Consider the following 21,019-nt stretch of genomic DNA (forward strand, 5'->3'; position numbering starts at 1 on the left):
CTTCTTATTCTATTTCCTGATTTAAGACATGGATGGTTTGATTCGAAAATTAAAAAACCTATGGAACATATTAGTATGAACGCTTTGAACACCATTGTTGCTAATGATATGGAAAATTCTAAGCTTGTGGAAGCTGGCTTTGATGAGCATGATATTTTTAGTCCCCCAAGCATTGAGGAGAAAATTTACTTTGATAATACTTTGCCTCCTATTTATGATGATTATAATGATATTGGTCTTTTAGTACCGCCTGTTATGGAGGATAAATTTGATTATGATTACAATATGCCTCCTATATTTGATGATGAGAATAATAATGATAGCTACTTTGTTGAATTTGCTCCCACTACAACTAATAAAATTGATTATGCCTATGTGGAGAATAATAATTTTATGCATGAGACTCATGATAAGAATGTTTTATGTGATAGTTATATTGTTGAGTTTGCTCATGTTGCTACTTAAAGTTATTATGAGAGAGGAAAATATGGTTGTAGAAATTTTCATGTTACTAAAACACCTCTTTATGTGCTGAAAATTTTGAAGCTACACTTGTTTTATCTTCCTATGCTTGTCACTTTGCTCTTCATGAACTTGTTTATTTACAAGACTCCAATGCATAGGAAGCATGTTAGACTTAAATTTGTTTTGAATTTGCCTCTTGATGCTCTCTTTTGCTTCAACTACTATTTCTTGCGAGTGCATCATTAAAACTGCCGAGCCCATCTTAATGGCTATAAAGAAAGAACTTCTTGGGAGATAACCCATGTGTTTATTTTGCTACAGTAACTTTGTTTTATATTTGAGTCTTGGAAGTTGTTACTACTGTAGCAACCTCTCCTTATCTTAGTTTTGTTGCATTGTTATGCCAAGTAAAGTCTTTGATAGTAAGGTTCATACTAGATTTGGATTGCTGCACAGCAATAGCATTTCTTTGCTGTCACGAATTTCGACCTGCCTCTCTGTAGGTAGCTCAGAAAATTATGCCAATTTACGTGCGTGATCCTCAGATATGTATGCAACTTTCATTCAATTTGAGCATTTTCATTTGAGCAAGTTTGGTGCCTCGATAAAATCCATCTTTACGGACTGTTCTGTTTTGACAGATTCTGCCTTTTATTTCGCATTGCCTCTTTTGCTATGGTGGATGAATTACTTTGTTCCATTAATGTCCAGTAGCTTTATGCAATGTCCAGAAGTGTTAAGAATGATTGTGTCACCTCTGAACATGTGAATTTTTATTGTGCACTAACCCTCTAATGAGTTTGCTTTGAGTTTGGTGTGGAGGAAGTTTTCAAGGGTCAAGAGAGGAGGATGATATACTATGATCAAGAAGAGTGAAAGCTCTAAGCTTGGGGATGCCCCGGTGGTTCATCCCTGAATATTTCAAGAAGACTCAAGCATCTAAGCTTGGGGATGCCCAAGGCATCCCCTTCTTCATCGACAAATTATCAGGTTCCTTCTCTTGAAACTATATTTTTATTCGGTCACATCTTATGTACTTTACTTGGAGCGTCTGTGTGCTTTTATTTTCGTTTTTTTATTTTCATTCTCTGAATAAATGCTTGTGTGGGAGAGAGACACGCTCCGCTGGTTCATATGAACACATGTGTTCTTAGCTTTTAATGTTCATGGCGAAGGTTGAAACTGCTTCGTTAATTGTTATATGGTTGGAAACGGGAAATGCTACATGTAGTAATTGATAAAATGTCTTGGATAATTTGATACTTGGCAATTGTTGTCCTCATGTTTAAGCTCTTGCATCATATACTTTGCACCCATTAATGAAGAAATACATAGAGCTTGCTAAAATTTGGTTTGCATAATTGGTCTCTCTAAGGTCTAGATAATTTCTAGTAAAGAGTTTGAACAACAAGGAAGACGGTGTAGAGTCTTATAATGTTTACAATATGTCTTTTATGTGAGTTTTGCTGCACCAGTTCATCCTTGTGTTTGTTTCAAATAACCTTGCTAGCCTAAACCTTGTATCGAGAGGGAATGCTTCTCATGCATCCAAAATCCTTGAGCCAACCACTATGCCATTTGTGTCCACCATACCTACCTACTACATGGTATTTCTCCGCCATTCCAAAGTAAATTGCTTGAGTGCTACCTTTAAATTTCCATCATTCGCCTTTGCAATATATAGCTCATGGGACAAATAGCCTAAAAACTATTATGGTATTGAATATGTACTTATGCACTTTATCTCTTATTAAGTTGCTTGTTGTGCGATAACCATGTTTCTGGGGACGCCATCAACTACTCTTTGTTGAATATCATGTGAGTTGCTATGCATGTCCGTCTTGTCTGAAGTAAGGGAGATCTACCACTTTAATGGTTAGAGCATGCATATTGTTACAGAAGAACATTGGGCCGCTAACTAAAGCCATGAATCATGGTGAAAGTTTCAGTTTTGGACATATATCCTCAATCTCATCTGAGAACACTAATTGTTGCTACATGCTTATGCATTAAAGAGGAGTCCATTATCTGTTGTCCATGTTGTCCCGGTATGAATGTCTAAGTTGAGAATAATCAAAAGCGAGAAATCCAAAATGCGAGCTTTCTCCTTAGACCTTTGTACAGGCGGCATGGAGGTACCCCTTTGTGACACTTGGTTAAAACATGTGTATTGCGATGATCACGGTAGTCCAAGCTAATTAGGACAAGGTGCGGGCACTATTAGTATACTATGCATGAGGCTTGCAACTTGTAAGATATAATTTACATGATACATATGCTTTATTACTACCGTTGACAAAATTGTTTCATGTTTTCAAAATAAAAGCTCTAGCACAAATATAGCAATCGATGCTTTCCTCTTTGAAGGACATTTCTTTTACTTTTATGTTGAGTCAGTTCACCTATTTCTCTCCACCTCAAGAAGCAAACACTTGTGTGAACTGTGTATTGATTCCTACATACTTGCATATTGCACTTGTTATATTACTCTATGTTGACAATTATCCATGAGATATACATGTTATAAGTTGAAAGCAACCGCTGAAACTTAATCTTCCTTTGTGTTGCTTCAATACCTTTACTTTGATTTATTGCTTTATGAGTTAACTCTTATGCAAGACTTATTGATGCTTGTCTTGAAGTTCTATTCATGAAAAGTCTTTGCTTTATGATTCGAGTTGTTTACTCATGTCATTACCATTGTTTTGATCGCTGCATTCATTACATATGTTTACAATAGTATGATCAAGGTTATGATGGCATGTCACTCCAGAAATTATCTTTGTTATCGTTTACCTGCTCGGGACAAGCAGGAACTAAGCTTGGGGATGTTGATACGTCTCCGACGTATCGATATTTTCTTATGTTCCATGCCACATTATTGATGATATCTACATGTTTTATACACATTATATGTCGTATTTATGCATTTTCCCGGCACTAACCTATTAACGAGATGCCGAAGGGCCAGTTGCTGTTTTCTGCTGTTTATGGTTTCAGAAATCCTAGTAAGGAAATATTCTCGGAATCGGATGAAATCAACGCCCAGCATCTTAGGATTGCATGAAGCTTCCAGAACACCCGAGAGTCGCCAGAGAGGGGCCACAGGGCCACCAGATGACACCCTGGCACGGCCAAGGGGGGGCCCGCACCCCCCTGTTGTGTCGTCGCCACGTTGACCTTCCGACTCCGCCTCTTCACCTATATAAAGGTCCCTGACCTAAAACCTCGAGACGAAAAAGCCACGGTACGAGAAACCTTCCAGAGCCGCCGCCATCGCGAAGCCAAGATCTGGGGGACAGGAGTCTCTGTTCCGGGACGCCGCCGGGACGGGGAAGTGCCCCCGGAAGGCTCCTCCATCGACACCACCGCCATCTTCATCAACGCTGTTGTCTCCCATGAGGAGGGAGTAGTTCTCCATCGAGGCTCGGGGCTGTACCGGTAGCTATGTGGTTAATCTCTCTCCTATGTGCTTCAATACAATAATCTCATGAGCTGCCTTACATGATTGAGATTCATATGATGATGCTTGTAATCTAGATGTCATTATGCTAGTCAAGTGGGTTTTACTTATGTGATCTCCGGAGACTCCTTGTCCCACGTGTGTAAAGGTGACAGTGTGTGCACCGTGTGGGTCTCTTAGGCTATATTTCACAGAATACTTATTCACCGTTATGAAGAGCATAGTGAAGTGCTTATTTATATCTCTTTATGATTGCAATGTGTTTTGTATCACAATTTATCTGTGTGCTACTCTAGTGATGTTATTAAAGTAGTTTATTCCTCCTGCACGGTGTAATGGTGACAGTGTGTGCATCGTGTAGTACTTGGCGTAGGCTATGATTGTGATCTCTTGTAGATTATGAAGTTAACTATTGCTATGATGGTATTGATGTGATCTATGCCTCCTTTCGTAGTGTGAAGGTGACGAGTGTGCATGCTATGTTAGTACTTGGTTTGGTTATGTTGATCTGTCATGCACTCTAAGGTTATTTAAATATGAACATTGAATATTGTGGAGCTTGTTAACTCCGGCATTGAGGGTTCGTGTAATCCTACACGTTAGTGGTGTTCATCATCCAACAAGAGGGTGTAGAGTCTAGCATATATCTATTTATTCTGTTATGTGATCAATGTTGAGAGAGTCCACTAGTGAAAGTATGATCCCTAGGCCTTGTTCCTAAATATCTGCTATCGCTGCTTGTTTACTTGTTTTACTCGAATCTTACTTCCTGCAATATTACTACCATCAATCGCACGCCAGCAAGCACTTTTCTCAGCGCCGTTACTACTGCTCATATTCATTCATACCACTTGTATTTCACTATCTCTTCGCCGAACTAGTGCACCTATTAGGTGTGTTGGGGACACAAGAGACTTCTTGCTTTGTGGTTGCAGTGGTTGCATGAGAGGGATATCTTTGACCTCTTCCTCCCTGAGTTCGATAAACCTTGGGTGATCCACTTAAGGGAAACTTGCTGCTGTTCTACAAACCTCTGCTCTTGGAGGCCCAACACTGTCTACAAGAATAGAAGCACCCGTAGACATCAGTGGGCACTCCTGATACAGCCCAAACTGTCTCATCACTCTGTGCGGCTGGTGGTGTTCAACAAGCCACATGCATATGAGTGGGCAGCGCATACGCCAGAACAGCGCCTCCTCCGTGCACTTGCGGTTGAGGTCAGGCATCCCCGCGCCAATACGGTAGTAGGTACCATATGGCTCCCATTCCACCTGCACCATACAAATATTTCAGAATTTAGAACATGCCAGTAGAATCAATGAAAACTAGGATTGCAAAAGAGTGATCGGTTACCTGCTCAGCGATAAGAGTGTCCAACTCGGCAGTGTATTGCCTGTACATGATCTTTGGATCGCTCGTCATCTCCGAAACATTGTCCCAAAGGTATGCCCAAGTCGGCTCCCGATCAGGGTTGTTCGGGTGATGAGGCCATGGCCTCTCGGGGAGCATCCTAGGCCGCCCAACTGATATGCGGTCCCAGCTCCATACGGAAAGTAGGAGCAAGCATCCACCAATACCTCCGCTCCCAGTCCTGCGACAAGCTTCGTCCAACTGCGTACATAAGACATTTGGTTACTACTTTGTCTAGCACACTACTATAGGAAAATAGTACATAGAACAAGTCATCACCTGCCGGTAGAGCTAGGCAAGTGCCGCTGTTCCCCAACTCCACCGGTTGTCCAAAACAGTAAGCGCCTTCAGCCAACACCAATGGGCCAGCTTCCCCCCACTGTCAGGAAAGAGAGTCCTCGAAATCATGTACCATAAGTACACGCGGGCGTACGTCCTCCGAGTGTCCTCGTTGGCCCCTTCCGGGCAATGTGCAAAGTTAGTCCTGATCCAAGAGAAAGACGCGCCGGCGGGAACTCTCTCCTTTGGATTTGTCGGCGCCGGAGGAGCCCCGCCAATAAGCACCTCCATCCGCCGGCGCCACCCATCGAAGCTGTGTTCATACACGGTGGCTCGCCACTGAATAGGTAGTCCAAGGATCATGGAAACATCCTGCAGAGTAGGGGCCATCTCGCCGGCCCTCAAGTGGAAGGTGTGAGTCTCCGGCCTCCACCGGTCGACAAGGGCGGTGAGTGCCGAGGGGTTCATGTTCGGCCCCCCACGGCTTACAAGGGATATGAACGGCATAAGACCGGTAGGCTGGATGAACTCCGTGTACCTCTCGTCATACGGTATATCCACCGTGCCATGGTAACGAATCTTCAAAGGGTGAAGATCCGTTCCCCTCTCCGTCATATGAACAGCCCGGTGCTCCCTGTCGTACTCTTCATCCAGAAGCCACACCATCCTGCATGTTTACACAACCATATTATGAGTCATTCCACTAACAAAAATGAGCAACACATACATGAGAATATATCTAACTTTCGAATCACCTATACATCTGTTGCGGTCAGAAACCCACCGGCGAGCAGCGACGGGCAACACAGTAGAGCCGGGAGGCTCCCAGGACTGCGGCTGGCCCTGGTCCCTCGAGCGACGGCCCGCAAAGACTCGGCACGCACGTCCGATGCTGATGCAAGGGCGTGCCACCTGACCTATACCTGGTCAGGAAGGTGATGGATTTGCCTCGCTTAGTTTCCTGCATGGTATACACGTAAACATTAAATACGAGCCTCGATCGGCTCTCAGGTTGTCCTGTGAATCGGCTCAAGGAGCCGATCCACCCATGATTCGTACGAGGTGTACGATCATATGGTGGTCCTGCTTGATCAATACAAAGCTAAAACGACCTACTACGATTTAGGGTTTTCACCACATAATCGGAACATCCTACGCGTGATTGAGCACTGGCGGCCACGCACGGTGATCATAAACCGACCCTAGACAAGGCCTAAAAACCAACATGAAGTTGATCCCCGGAACATCCTGTCTAGGGCTAGCAAACTACACCCTACGTGCCACTCGGATCCTTCAACCCGTTTGTAAGGCCTAACTATGCAGATATTAAACTAATCCTTGAAGAACAAGGAGCAATCATAACGGATCGGATCTACTAAATAATGATCAAGCGAGGTGCCGCCCTTACACCTAAGATAGGTGTAAGGGCGGCTAGACGTCTAAGGGTTGCACGAACGAAAGCATATGACATGATGAAACAATGCTAACCCTAACACATCTATGATAACTACGTTGCTCGCCATCAACAAGGCTTCAGCACGAGCAACGCATGAACATCGAATAAACGTGTACTGCCTAGATCGCAAGATGCGATCTAGGCAGCATGATGCTTACCCGGAAGAAACCCTCGAGACAAGGGAGTTGGCGATGCGCCTAGATTGGTTTGTGGTGAACGTGATTGTTGTTTACTTCAGAAACCCTAGATACATATTTATAGTCCGTAGACTTTCTATCGTGGGAATAATCCCAACCGTGTACGAGCCAAACTCTATCTAACCGACACGTATCCTACTATATTTACAGATACACGGGCAAACTAGCCCAAACTTTGCATACAAGGCTGATTCATGTATTTTTTCCATGTATATTCTTCAAGCCCATCTTTAATCGCGGCCCACCTCTGATCCGGTCAAATTCTGGTGATAACAACATCACACATACATGAGAGTTCATATCCAAATACATCACACATATGAATTTCGTAAGACATACCATTCCTAGGCACATAATAGACATATGTAAGACAATAGAATGCATTTGCTAAGCTCCAATTTTGCCTTTCACCACATACATACATAAGGTTCCATACATACGCACATACATTCATATCTAGGGTTCAAACAAATATTTGGTTCAAATATGAGTTATTCCATCACAAATAATAGGCATATGTAACAAATTTGAATGCATTTGCTAGGCAAATATTAGACATTTCAACACATACATACATAGGGTTTCAACACATACATGTAAAATTTCATTCAACACATCTAGGGTTCCTACATATCTAGGGTTCCTACATATCTAGGGTTCCTACACATACACATTCAACACATACATAGCCATTTCAAATCTAGTTTCCATGTCTAGGGTTCATGTACAAATCTAGCAAGATCTATGAAATTAGTGGATGAATTTGAGGGATTCGAAGGGGATTACCTTGAGGAATGGATGGGGAAGAGATTGGCCGGTCAGATCTGACGAATTTGTGGCCGATTTGTTGGGGGAGAGAGGGAGGGAGGAGGAGGAGGAACCGCCGGCCGCCTTGGCGGAGAGAGGGAGGAGGAAGAAACGAGAGAAGAAGAAGAGGGTCGGGCTGGGGGCGGGCGCGGGCGCCACACTTAAGTGGATGTGTGGCGCCCGTGGCATCGGCGCCACACATGCTACTGTGGCGCCCGTGGCGTCGGCGCCACACGTAGAGGCTCGCAAAACGGTTAAGTCCCAGACGAATTGTCTCACAGTATGTTTTGGGCAATTGTAAGGGCATGTGTGGCACCGATGGGAGAGGCGCCACACATGCTGCCACGTCGGATCGGCGGACCAGCTCAGCGTCGAGGGCGCCACGTCGGCTGGGAGAGCGGCGCCGGCAGGAGGGGCGCCACACTGGCATGTGTGGGGCGCCACACAAAAGGGCTAGATGGGTGAAATAGTTTCGCCGGAGGGTCAGTCTGTGCTTTTCTTTAAGTTTTGGGTTATTTTTGTGCAAATCGCCTGATTGTGCCTACTTAAATTCTAGTTAATTTTTTTGAACTACAATTTTGCCTAGTTCACCTGAGGTTCAGTTTTCTCGGACTATGTTACTGCCATGTTCAAATCCAGTTCAAACTATCAGAAAAATATTTTTGCCCAATACATCTCTAGTACAAATGTTTTAAACTAGGATAGTGCGTAGTTCAAAATAACTTAACTACAATTATGCCACGTTCAACACTAGTTAAAAAAACTCGAACGACCTAGGATTTTGGTTAAATTTGCCCCATGTTTATTTTTAAAAATAGGATTTTGTGTAGTACAACTCTGGTTCAAATTCTGTAAGTAGGGTTGTGACTAGTTTCTTTACTAGGATTTTAGTTACTTCAACTCTAGTTTGTGTTTCTTTAACAAGGATTATGCAATGTTCAACTCTAGCTCAGTTTATTTGAAGTATAATTGTGCATAGCTCAACTCTACTTGTCTCTTGACTACATGAAAAAAGGGGACATGCGTGGGTGAGGATTGTTCAATCCTTCTTGCATACCACACTTCCTCTTGCTATCATGTGGTTTTAGCATTGCAAGCATTGTTCAGGAATTCGGCCGAATCACCGATTAAAAGGCCAGTTAATCGTTGCTCGGTGGATCACTGAGTAGCCAATAAATGCCGATTACCCCATTAATCAGCCGATTAACTGGCGAATTTGCCGATTAATCGCTATTCAGTGGTTGAGTGAGCCGTTACCAGTGCGCGAATTCCTGAACAATGATTGCAAGTGGATCCGAACATATGTACTCACGCTAGAGATGGAACTACTGATATAGTGGTCATTTGGGTGTGGGGTTGTCATAGCATTCTTGTCAAATTGAGCACCTTATCAAAAATCGGATGTAAATTTCATTGGTTCTATGTCAACAAGCGGAAAGATTTGACATTGTTACATATGGAGGATTCAACAAATTTATTTGTCATGTATCTGCAAAACCTATGCCCATGAAGACAAGTAGTAGAAAATCATGTTCCTCTTTGTTAGACTGTATGTCCTTCCAACTATGTAACAACTACTTTGGTGGGAAATGCACTTTGGCTCATAGGAGCATATGCTCCCATTATGTGAATCCACATTTCAAAGTGTCAAAAAATTCTAAACTAAATTTTGACATGTACATCTACACATTTTATGTTGGTACACAATTTTTCAAAAATAAAAACATTTTTCTGTGACTCCTGTAAAAAAGATAAATTTTGATGTTGTAACACGACTACGTACAGGACATTTTTTTGTCTTTTTTGTACACACCACACAAAATGTTGTTTTTCCACGAAAACTTGTGAACGAACATAGGATGTCATGATGTATACCAAAAAAATTATGTCAGATTTTTTTGACATTTTTAAAATTGTTTTTTTATTATTTTCTATAATGGGTGCATATGCACGCGTGTGCCAAAACACCACCTCCTACTTTGGTTCTATATTCTACTGGTGTTATGTAGGAATCAAAGTAGTTTTCAATGGGTTGTATACAATAGTCAGCATCATGTCCTTCAAATTCATGTGTGTTAAGTTTAGTTTCACTACTGTTTGTAGTATTCTAAGTTTATAATCATGTGGCTTCTTAATCTTGTGTTCCCCTCCTTGTTCCATAACCAGAGTCTTTTTTCGGCATTTAAGTCAATGGTTGTATGATGTTGATGCTGGCAATGTTGTGCACTATGTGTCATTCATGTAAACATGTCGGCCATGATAAGCATGCACGGAGTTTTAAATATGTATGTATGAAAATATTGGAGTGCCATTTAAGTTCAATTCTTTTATCGAATGATCATTCTGTACGGCAGGACCAACCATCTACGAAATGTTTCTTGTTTGAGTAGGGTTTTGAGCAACGCTACCTTGCCTAAGAGAATCTGCCACACCAAGAACTAGAAGAGATGGAGATTCAGGTGTCACAAGTTGATGTTCTAGCACATCCAGGCATGTGAAAGGAAAAAACATAGCGAAGTCGGGTTAAATTCTGGTATATATTTTCTGGGATGCTGAAAAAATTTGCTCGCTAATTTTTGTGTATTCAGGAAATTATTTCTTTCCATCATCTCTGAATTTCTACAAAGCTTTGACATCCAGTTGCATAAGCTCCAACTCCAACATGCCAATGCCCACAAAATTATACGCCTTTTTCCATTATCTAGAAGTGTCAATGAGGATTTTAATAGCTTAGTTTGTGTTAACTGAAGCAATTGAAAATATGAGACTTTTGCTAGGATCAAGCGGAACTTTGGACCAGCAAAAGTTGATAACCTTACACAACTTCCAAGTCAATGAAATGCAAAACACCGCCCCTAACGCTGCCTGCAGCATAAGTACACGAATCAGGGTGGGAGATCGGGATGTCACAACATAACAGTTGCTCTTCAGCAACTAGTTCTAAGCCTTGATGTGTACCCGAACTTTTACCGTCACCGCCAATAACACAGCGCCTCCCATCGGAATCAAAAGCTAAGGGGGGGGGGGTTGGATTTTACGAGAGATCCCAACCTTGATACTCAATCTAAATCCTTCTTCCTCTAAATCCTTCTCGTCGCCAAGGAGATCACAACCTTGATACTCAATCTATAACGTTCCATGATTGTCTCGGTTACTCACGGAAAGTACCCAACATTTAAGGGATGATTTATTAAGATCTGGAGGATTATTACAAGAGGAGTTCAAGGCCTATTTCCAGACAATGGCGGCTAGGGTTTAACCCATTACAAAGATACACTATCTGGATCCGATGCTTTTATAGCCATTATTGATCAAACAAGCGTAAAGGGACCAAATTAAGAAGAAAGGGGTATAAGGTGAATGAAGTTGTCGGAAATTGAGTAGGTCGATGCGCTAGAGCAATCCAATGAAAGATTGATACTTTTATCTAGAATGAAAATGGAGCAGAAAGAACTTATCCGCGTAAATACAGAAAAGAAACGGAAACGGAAAGAAACAGAACTAATTTGGTGGAAACATAAACTGCGACGGGACAACGTTTTTCGGTAGAACAGGTGCGGAAACGGACAAAATTTCCGTTTTAGGGTTTGATTTGCATGACCCAATCCAGCAACCCCAGTATATGACCTTGTGAAGCCAAACCGACAAAGCAGCCCATCCCATAACAGACAGCCATCGTAATCCCTTCGTTAATTTAAGGAAGCTTTCACGGTTCTACTCCCCAATTCCCTATATTGAGCAGTTGTGCTAGGGTTAGGGGTCAGGTTTGTTAGTTTATTGTGTTGCTTGATTTTTTTCTTCTTCATGATTCAAGCGGTTTCTTGGTTCCGACAAACATCTGTATTTTGCTCGTGTCCGCACCGTATTTGGTTTGCATATGTTTCCGCCAATACCAGCTTTCGTATGTGTTTCCCGATTTCTATATTTGTTTCCACTTCAGGAAAATAAATATGAAAAGAAATGTGGCACTACTCTAATTCATCTGTTTTCGCTCCGCTTTCATCGCTAGTTTTACTAACTTGGTCACTTAGCGCAAAGAGGTGAGTTATGCCTACCTCAAAAAAAAAGAGGTGAGTTATGCCGCTAGCTGTTGGATCGAAGATGAACGTCCAAGATGAAGCCAGCGACGGAAGGGAGACACCAGCTGGTTACTGAAGTGTTACTCGAATTTTGACAGTCTTCAAAGATGCAGAGTAGGTGCTGACAGGTTCCCGGCGGTGTATCACATGTACTCGAATTTATTTTCTTTCTGTCACGTACTAACATGCCTGTCACATACTAACATGCCTTCAAAGGCGGGAGACAAGTATCTGCAACCAAACCCAACAACAACATTGCTTACGCCCGAAACTAAATACACCTTCAGAGACTGTCAAACAAAAATACACCTTCAAGACTAGCTTGAGGTAAAAAGCCACAGCCTCCACGCCGTCGCCGGCGACCGATCAATCAACCCCCCAGATGTCGGAGATCGCCCCGTCTCCTGCTCCATCGCCGGTGCCGGCGACTCGCCAGGTATGATCGATTGCCGCTAGTTTCCACGACTCTGACCCATTCTTTGATCAGATTTTAATATTGCATTCTCGTCCTGTTCTTCATCTGCAGAAATTGACGGTGTTCGAGCCATTGGACGCGCGCATCAAGGTATCCGTTTGGCTCTGCTATTTTGGTTAGCTAGATGGTGATCGGCTGATTTCGTGGCGGTTTGCAGGAGCTGACCTCGTCGCAGGCGGAGTTGCTGGGCAGGATCCAGAATCTCAAACAGGTACAAGTACCATCGCGATCATCCTGATAACACGCACGCAAAGGTTTGACTTTGGCTTGATTGCAAACTCTGGTTGGAGAGGGTAGAATTGGTTTTGGGGATTCGATAGTTTTGGTGATCAGATGCGTGAGTATATGGGATGGAATGATGAATGGACTCACGCTGTTTCATTTCCAGGAGGTTCAGAAATGGCGCTCCAATGTAGAGGCACAGAGCAAGACGTTGAAAACCGTGAGTTCTTAAGTTTCCCAGTTCCAACAGCGCACTGTTACAGCGATGAATAATGCTGACAGCTGAGTTACCTGTAGGAGCTTCTGGAAACGAAGGAGGCGCTCGGCTCTGAAGTGCAAAACCTGAAATCGGTGTGTCCTATTTCTGTCCCCAGCCATTTATTTTCTTTCCTTCTGGCTTTGTAGAACTTCAGAAAGCTCACGTTTCTGGTGTTTGTTTTTCAAGGACATCAAGGAAATCAGGTCTGCGGTCCAGGAAGAGAAGGCCAGATTTAAAGCTCCTTTCAGAAATTTGGAGGAGGTTCGTTATCATGCTATTTTATGCGATGATGCTCTACTGTAGCAGCTCAACTAGTGTTGTCCAACCAAAACCGGCAATGACTTGCTTCTGCCTGTAGAGCAATGACCAAACAGAACAAGCCCGGCAGACCCAAGATTGATGGCGCACATATGGAACAAAAAAACTGGAGTGCAAGCATGAATGTGCGATTCTCTATTTCAAACAAAACTTGTTGTGGTTCAGTGGAGGTTCAACTTCGTTCTGTGCACTAAACAAAGAAGTTGGTAAATACGTCGACATGGTCTAGGTAGATACATTGTACATCACATACCTGAAGTGTACAAGTTTCAAAATCTTGTAGGCGTCAAATATTACATGTACAAGGATTGCTTGATTTGTAATTATTCTACATACGTTTTTATTTGAAAAAAGATGCTTACATTAAATTAAGAGTTCCGTGCATTCTCTGAACTAAATATTTTTACTGACGAATTGAACATTACATATCCATGTGTTAGCTCGCTTCTGCATCCTTCTTTTTTTCTAAACCCAGTTGGGTGACAGACCAAAACATATCATTTCTGAGAAACTGAACATTCTAGTATTCTACATTATCTCTAAAATCTACTGACATTGGAGGGCACACCACAGTGAGCACTGGAGAGAACAGAACTTCTCGATGACGATAGTTTATAGATCTGATCGCTGCTGCTTGTTTCCATCTTTTCCTTGCACTAGGTAAAATTGCAGAATCCAGAATGGTTGTAGGACTGTAAATTGATTGCAGCTTCTCAAGAACAAAGGAGACAAATCTTTCAGCACTATAGCCATGCCACACCTGCAAGCATACAGCTGTAGAATCAGAATCACAGAGGTTCAAACCAAATATATCCTACATGTGCCATTATATAGCTAACGAAAAGTCTCCACAGATTGCATGATTAAGCAAACTTTATATGGACTCGAATATTTTCTGCTTTGGCCAATACTAGTACAAATGTGCAAGAAGAATTTCACAAGGGAAGGCAGGTTATTGATAAGTGGTTACGACATCTGATGCCAACCTAACTGCCACCACATGCTCTGATTACAAGAAAATGGTGGATAGAGGTTCAAAATAAAAAAACTTCAACCCAAATTCATAGTTCAGTACATCTAGTTAATGGAAACATACTTGCAAGAACAACGTGCCACTCACCTTCAGCCAAACAAGATGAAGATTTTTACCGTTCACGATTTCCAAATCAATTACTCCCTCCGGTCTCTTTTAATTGACTCAGATTTAGTACGACTTTGTACTAAATTTGAGTCAATTAGAAAAGAATGGAGGTAGTAGGATAATTACAGTTTAAAGAGGTTATAACTTTGAATCTCTGTCGAAGCACTAACAGAAAGACTATAGCAGTAGGGATAATCTCAGGTGCAAACATCAACTTCCAGAGCATGTTAACTTAGCTATATTAAGAATGTATGCTAGAGGAAGAAACCAGAGCTGACATACCCTAAATTTGACAGTCAAAGTAAGTCCAGACATTTAAAGACAAGCATAAAGATGAACATTGTCAACACTGAAAAAGTAAAGATGGCACGGACATTTATATGGTGTTGTTCATAGAAATGATGTAATATATTTGTTCACCTCAGCACATCATATCTGTGCCCTCAGTTTAAAGGTTTATAAGAAAACGAAACCATCAGAGGAGAGACCCTGTGGCGTTATATTAAGATAAAACTGGGCGCACAACCTGCGGAGCCAGCACTCTAACGCTGGTTGCGGACAGCACACAAGTTTAAAGCTTTATTATCACTATTCAATTTCAAAAATGACTTTACTTTAATTTTCAATAAATTCAGCAAGTAATCTGATCCAAGTTCCACCTCACAAATTCAATCCACTCAGAAGTAATAAAAAATAGCATTTACATGCTCCAAAATACGCAATCACCTCATCTCATAACCAACATTCAGGACGTCCAAGTACATATGCCTAAAATCTTTAACAGAATAGTACGACAATATGCTTCTATTAATACAGGTCAACATGGTAAAAACCAAGCCATGGCCCTCACCTTACATGAGGTCCTCCTTGTGGAGACATTCAACAGAGTCAAACTGGTGCAGCACTGCAACAGTGTTGGTGCCAGCCTTGCAGCAATCCTGCCTCAACCTGGTAGCGACGCCGAATCCCCATAGGAGCTAAAGTGGCTGGACGCCGAATCCCCATTGAACGTAAGCCTTAGCCAGGGTAACGGCACCACCAGTGTTGCTGTTCAGAGTGTTGCACGTCGGGAGAAGATCTGGTCAATTCCTTTACGGCATCATCTGCTAACTATAACACGGCCTGACAAACCTTATGCTATTCATGTCAAAACATCTTTCCTATTATCCGTGTGAAGGCTGCCTACAAGCACAGAATATAGAGCATCGTCCGGAGTCAATCCAGCGTCTAGCATATCATCATACAACTTGAACGCCTCCTCCGATCTACCTTCCTTCGCCAGACCTGATATCAGAGCTGTATATGCCACGACGTTGGGTTTGGTTCCTCTCGACTTCATCTCTTCAAACAGCCTCATCGCCACATCCACCTTCCCATTGACACAGTGCCCATGAACTAGTGCTGCATAAGTGTATATGTCTGGGACAAGCCCTTTCTTGTCCATCTCCTTTTTAAACCGCTCAGCCTCGCGGATGCTTCCATTCTTGATGTACCCGTCAATCATGACATTATAGGTAACAGCACTTGGCCTTGACCCCTTACCATCCATATCTCGGAAGAGCCTTCTTGCCTCTACCATGTCGCCCTCCTTGGAATGGATACTGATCAATGTAGTGTAGCTGACATAGTTTGGCGCGACGCCCTTCTCGGCCATGACATGCAGTAGCGTCTTGGCCTCTTCCATTCTATTCACCCGGCAAAGCCCACACGCGAGTGTGTTATACGTATAGACATCCAACTCAATGCCCATCTTCTCCATGACCCCCTTTATATGGAGTGCCTTGTCCACCATGCCATGGCGACAATAACCATCAATCATCGTGTTGAAAACAATCTGGTTATGTCCAACTCCACGCAGCTGCATATCTGTGAACAACATCTCCGCAGCCTCAATCTGCCCAATCTTGCAGAACCCGTTGATCAGCGCTCCATAAGTACGCTCATTCGGCTCGATGCCATTGGCAACACACTCATCAAACACCTCAGACGCCCTCCGCACATTCCCAGCCCGACAGTACGCGTTGATGACCGCGCTGTAGAAGTAGACATCGCCTGCCACATTCTTCCTCTTCATCTCATCAAACACAGACTCGACCTTGCTGATATCGCCGGCCTTGGACAACCCACCGACAAGGATCGTATACGTCCCGACCGTCGGCTCCACACCAGCATTCTCCATCTCCTTTAGGACCTCCGCGACACCGCCATCGTTCTTCTGGCGCGTGTAGGTGTCGAGCAGCGGGTTATAGCAGCAGGCGTTGAGCCTCACGCCGCGGCTCGGCATTTCGTCGAGCAGCCGGCGCGCGTCGTCCATGCGGCCGGCCTTGCAGAAGCCGTCGACGACAACGGACGCCGAGAGAGGCGTGACGGAGTCGGGGTAGGAAGCGAGCGCCTTGTTGAGGATCTCCACGGCGGCGGGGAGGTGGCCGGCCTGGCGGAGCGAGATGAGCGAGGAGGTGAGGGAGCGGGGGTCGAGGCGGCCGAGGCGGGAGACGGTGAGGTCGACAGCCTCGGCCGCGCGTTCGGCGGCCCCGGCGTCTGCATAGGCGCGGAAGAGCATGTCGTGGAACGCGGCGACGGCGTGCTGTGGAGCGGCGCGCGGGAGGGAGGCGGCCGCGAGGTCGGCGAAGGGGACGGCGAGGAGGCTGGGGGTGAGGAGGGAAGGGAGCATCGACTTCGCCGCGCCGAACCGGCGCGCCGCGAGGAGAGACGCGAAGACGGCGAGCGGCGCGGCGGCCGGGGCGACAATGGCTGCCGCCGCCGGCCGCGCGTCGGGGTCAGACGACGCCATCGTCGTCAGGGAAGCGAGATACGAGCAGAACCAGGCCGCGCTTTGTGTTCACTATTTGCTGGTGGGCTTTGATGGGCTTGTATGCGCCGTTACCTCGCAGGGAGCTCTAATGGGCCAGACTACACCTAGCGAGCAATCCCTATTTGACCGTGATCCCTATTCTCCGCTTATAGCGGGAGGGATGCGGTGCTCCGCACAGGGGCCAGTTGTTTTTGGGCCGGCCCATGTAGCGAGCACAGTGAATCCGGTTTGCTCTGTTTTTTCTTCCGGTTTTCTGATTTTCTGTCAGGTTTTTTTTTGAAGTTTTCTTCAAACCTTAACTTTTTTGAACTTCAAATTTTTCAATTTTTTGAACTTATTTTAATCCGGACATAATGCTCATTTGAACTTTTTTCAAATCTGAACTATTTGTATATTTGAATTTTTTTTAGGAAATTGTTCAGATTTTAAAATTGTTCAATTTTAAAGTTTGTTCAAAATTGAAATTTGTTCGGCTTTGATTTTTTCGAATTTAAATATGTTCAAACTTAAAATTTGTTCAGATTTTAAATTTATTCAAAATTGAAATTGAAATTTGTTTGGATTTAAAATTTGTTCATAATTGAAATTCGTCTCTTTGGAGAAATTCAGATTTGAAAATTTCAGATTTGGAAATTATTTTAATTTGTAAAACATCAAATTTTAATAAACGTTCCGATTAAAGAAATGTTCTTTTTGGAAAATTGGTCAAAGTTGAAAATTGTGTAGTTTTTAAAATTGTTCAAATTTGAAAATCGTTCAAATTTTAAAGTTGTTCAAATTCGAAAATATATTAAATTTAAAATTGTTCAAATTCGAAAATCATTCAAATTTTAAATTGTTCAAATTCGAAAATCGTTTAAATTGTAAATTGTTCAAATTCAAAATCGTTCAAATTCCAAATTGTTTAAATTCGAAAATCATTTAAATTCAAAAATTGTTCAATTAAAAAAATATTCAATGTTGAAAGTTATTCAATTTTTGAAGAAACATTATATGCACGTGCAGCAGGCCTGCAACTGACCAAGACGTGAGCACATAGGATTCCCGAAGCGATACAATCTTGATGGCATGTTAAATGGGCTGAGCCCATCGTATTCCCACGATTGGTATCCCAACGCGGAGCCGGTCGTAACCATCGCTTAAAGCGATGATTAGGAGCTCCCCTATTTGACGGCTTAAGCGTCAGTTAGTGTGCTGACGCTAAAGGAGGTAGCAGGATGGGCCTGTTACGCACTTGACTCGAACTCGAGACCCTAAGCTCTGATACCATGTTAAGCTTCATGCATTAGCCAACGCAATCAAAAGTCCGAACTGGTAGAAAAGGCTAGGAAATCTACTTATACACTTCAACATGGAGGATGGGCCTCGGCCTTGTAAGGAGGAGGAGGAGGTGACTAGAGAGGCGACGCGCCGACCTAACCTAAGATGGGAAAGAAGTGGGGGTCTTGGGCAGAGGCGAGGGCAAGACCTCACCGGAGACGGGGACGACCTGGCTGGTCATTACATTGCATTTGGATATGAGGCCTAGAACTTAGGGTAGTGGGCGCGGTCACTTAGGGTTCCGAGGTGTGGGAGCTTGACGGTGACGAGGTTTAGTATTTCGGATGCTGGAGACAGTGTAGTGGTTTACAGGGAAGTTATGGATTGGATCGTGATTTACAGGGAAGAATGGGGCGGTGGTTGACCGGTTGCACCCGCGGCTCGAGTAGGGCGAGCCTCCGAGGTAACGCGGTAGAGGCGGCGGGTGTAGGGCAGGAACAGGCGGTTGCGGGTGGTGGTGGAGGCGAGGGAATCGACGATGACGAGAGGCGGTGGAGGAGATCAAAGTTGGAGAAGATGGAGGGGATATATGCAACATGGGCTTCGCCCCATCGGTTCTCCTTTCAGGTGAGGACGCGCTCCGCAACACGGTACCTCCTAATGTCGCCTTCAGTGGGTTTGCGACACCCACGACACCTGAAGGAGTTAGTTGTTGGGTTGGACACCTGACGAACGGAAATATCTAGTTATACCACACCTTACATGATATCGTGATACGACCTCACAAAATTTAATTTTATACATGTCAATAAAATTCGAAACAAATGTGTGGGTGTTCACAAGATGTTAGATTTCTTAGAATTTTCGTAACCAAATTTGAAACACAGTAACAAAAAAGACAAATTACTATGTGACACCAAATTTCTGATCCTTCTCATCAACCCGGCCGCCACCTCCCAGCCAACCATCCCTCTAAACCCTCTTTTTCTCCGATGCTGCTGAGACCTCGCTCGAACCCCAAATCCTTACATTTCTGCCTCGCTTCCTTGGGTGACGCCGATCTCTGGCAGGTCGGCCTCTCGTCCGTCGGGCGCCGTGGCCAGTTGCGTCGTCCCATCGTTGGCTCGCCCATCGCACCACGAGGAAAGTCTATTTCGAACCCTGAACTCGTAGAGCTCGGGTGAATGATCCCTCAACTCCAAATCCCTGTCATCCAGACCCTAAACTATGCAATCCCCAGCCCACGCGTGGTAGCTTGTACAGGGCGCGATTGTTGAAAGGAAAGGCTCGACACGATTTGAGGCCTGGTGGTGGCCCGTGTGTGTACAATGTTGCGGGATCTGGATCTGGGGGGCTCTCGCATCCGCACGTACGCTGCAGCCTGCAGCGACGTGATGCCGCCCGTGTACAAGGCCACGTTCCCCAGCCTACGCCTGCCTGCCGACTGGTGGGTGTGGGTGAGGACATGACAAGTGACGGGCGAGGCAGCGATCGTAGCCAGCCAGCATCGCATATGTCACGTCAGGGAGCCCTTTGGCATCGTACGTCCACAGTGCCAGCGTTGTGGCCTTGTGCTCGCCGTGCATGCACACTGCACAGGGCCAACGCACCCTTGGCGCCGCTGCTTGTCGCTGGAGCCCCCGCCCGCCGGGCTCTTCTTCCGTTTGTGGCATGCGCCCACGTAAGAGCCGCCACAGGGCTCCCGGTGGCATGCGTTTTATTTCACACAGAAACCTGAACAACCATGTCGACGCAGATGCCAGAGAGGGTGATTTGAGTGAAGCAAAGCAGGGCCAGAGCGTACCGACCGCCCGGCAGCCTTTCCTTTCACCGCAGGAGAATTTAATTTTCGGACGAGCGGCCAGCGAGAGGCCCTGCTTTCCATGCGCAAAGCTCGGCACACTTACCGCGGCCGGCGCTAGCTGGCCAGCTACTGCTAGAGAGTCCGATCAGAGCTCGGCACACACATACGTACTACAGAGGGGCAAGAAAAGATTGGAAATCTGATCGGGATGGGGAGGCAACTCCGTGCAACAACTTTTGCTTTGCTTTGCACTGCCTATATTCCTCCGTCACGTATCGGATTTGATCGCATCTCCTCGTGGAGAAGCGCGCGCCAATGGATGGACGGGTGAATCGTCATCATCAATGGGTCAGTCGTTTCGCTTCTTTTTCTCTACTACCTGTAGCTGAAACAAATGTGCAATCGCTTTGAAAAGTCTGAGGAAATTGCACAAACCACTCACTTTTGATGTCTCTGTTGCACAAACTACTCACTCTTCATATCTTTTGCAGAAAACACTAACTTTACATGTAGTTGATTACGCAGAGGTCCAAATCTGAATTAGGCTAGTTAAGAGAAAATCTACGGATGGA

General features: G+C 44.3%; 1 protein-coding gene across 1 annotated transcript; it reads right to left on the reverse strand.

The window, feature by feature from the left end:
* Positions 1-13,955: 13,955 nt before the first annotated feature.
* On the reverse strand, positions 13,956-17,311 carry LOC124672958 (pentatricopeptide repeat-containing protein At2g32630-like; the record flags this gene model as incomplete). The annotated part of the gene is made up of 2 exons (XM_047209108.1): positions 13,956-14,190; positions 15,422-17,311. A coding segment is annotated over one exon (1,599 nt), but the record flags the coding sequence as incomplete, so codon positions are not given.
* Between the last annotated feature and the right edge of the window lie 3,708 nt (positions 17,312-21,019).

This window comes from Lolium rigidum, chromosome 7, assembly GCF_022539505.1.
Source record: "Lolium rigidum isolate FL_2022 chromosome 7, APGP_CSIRO_Lrig_0.1, whole genome shotgun sequence".
NCBI lineage: Eukaryota > Viridiplantae > Streptophyta > Magnoliopsida > Poales > Poaceae > Lolium > Lolium rigidum.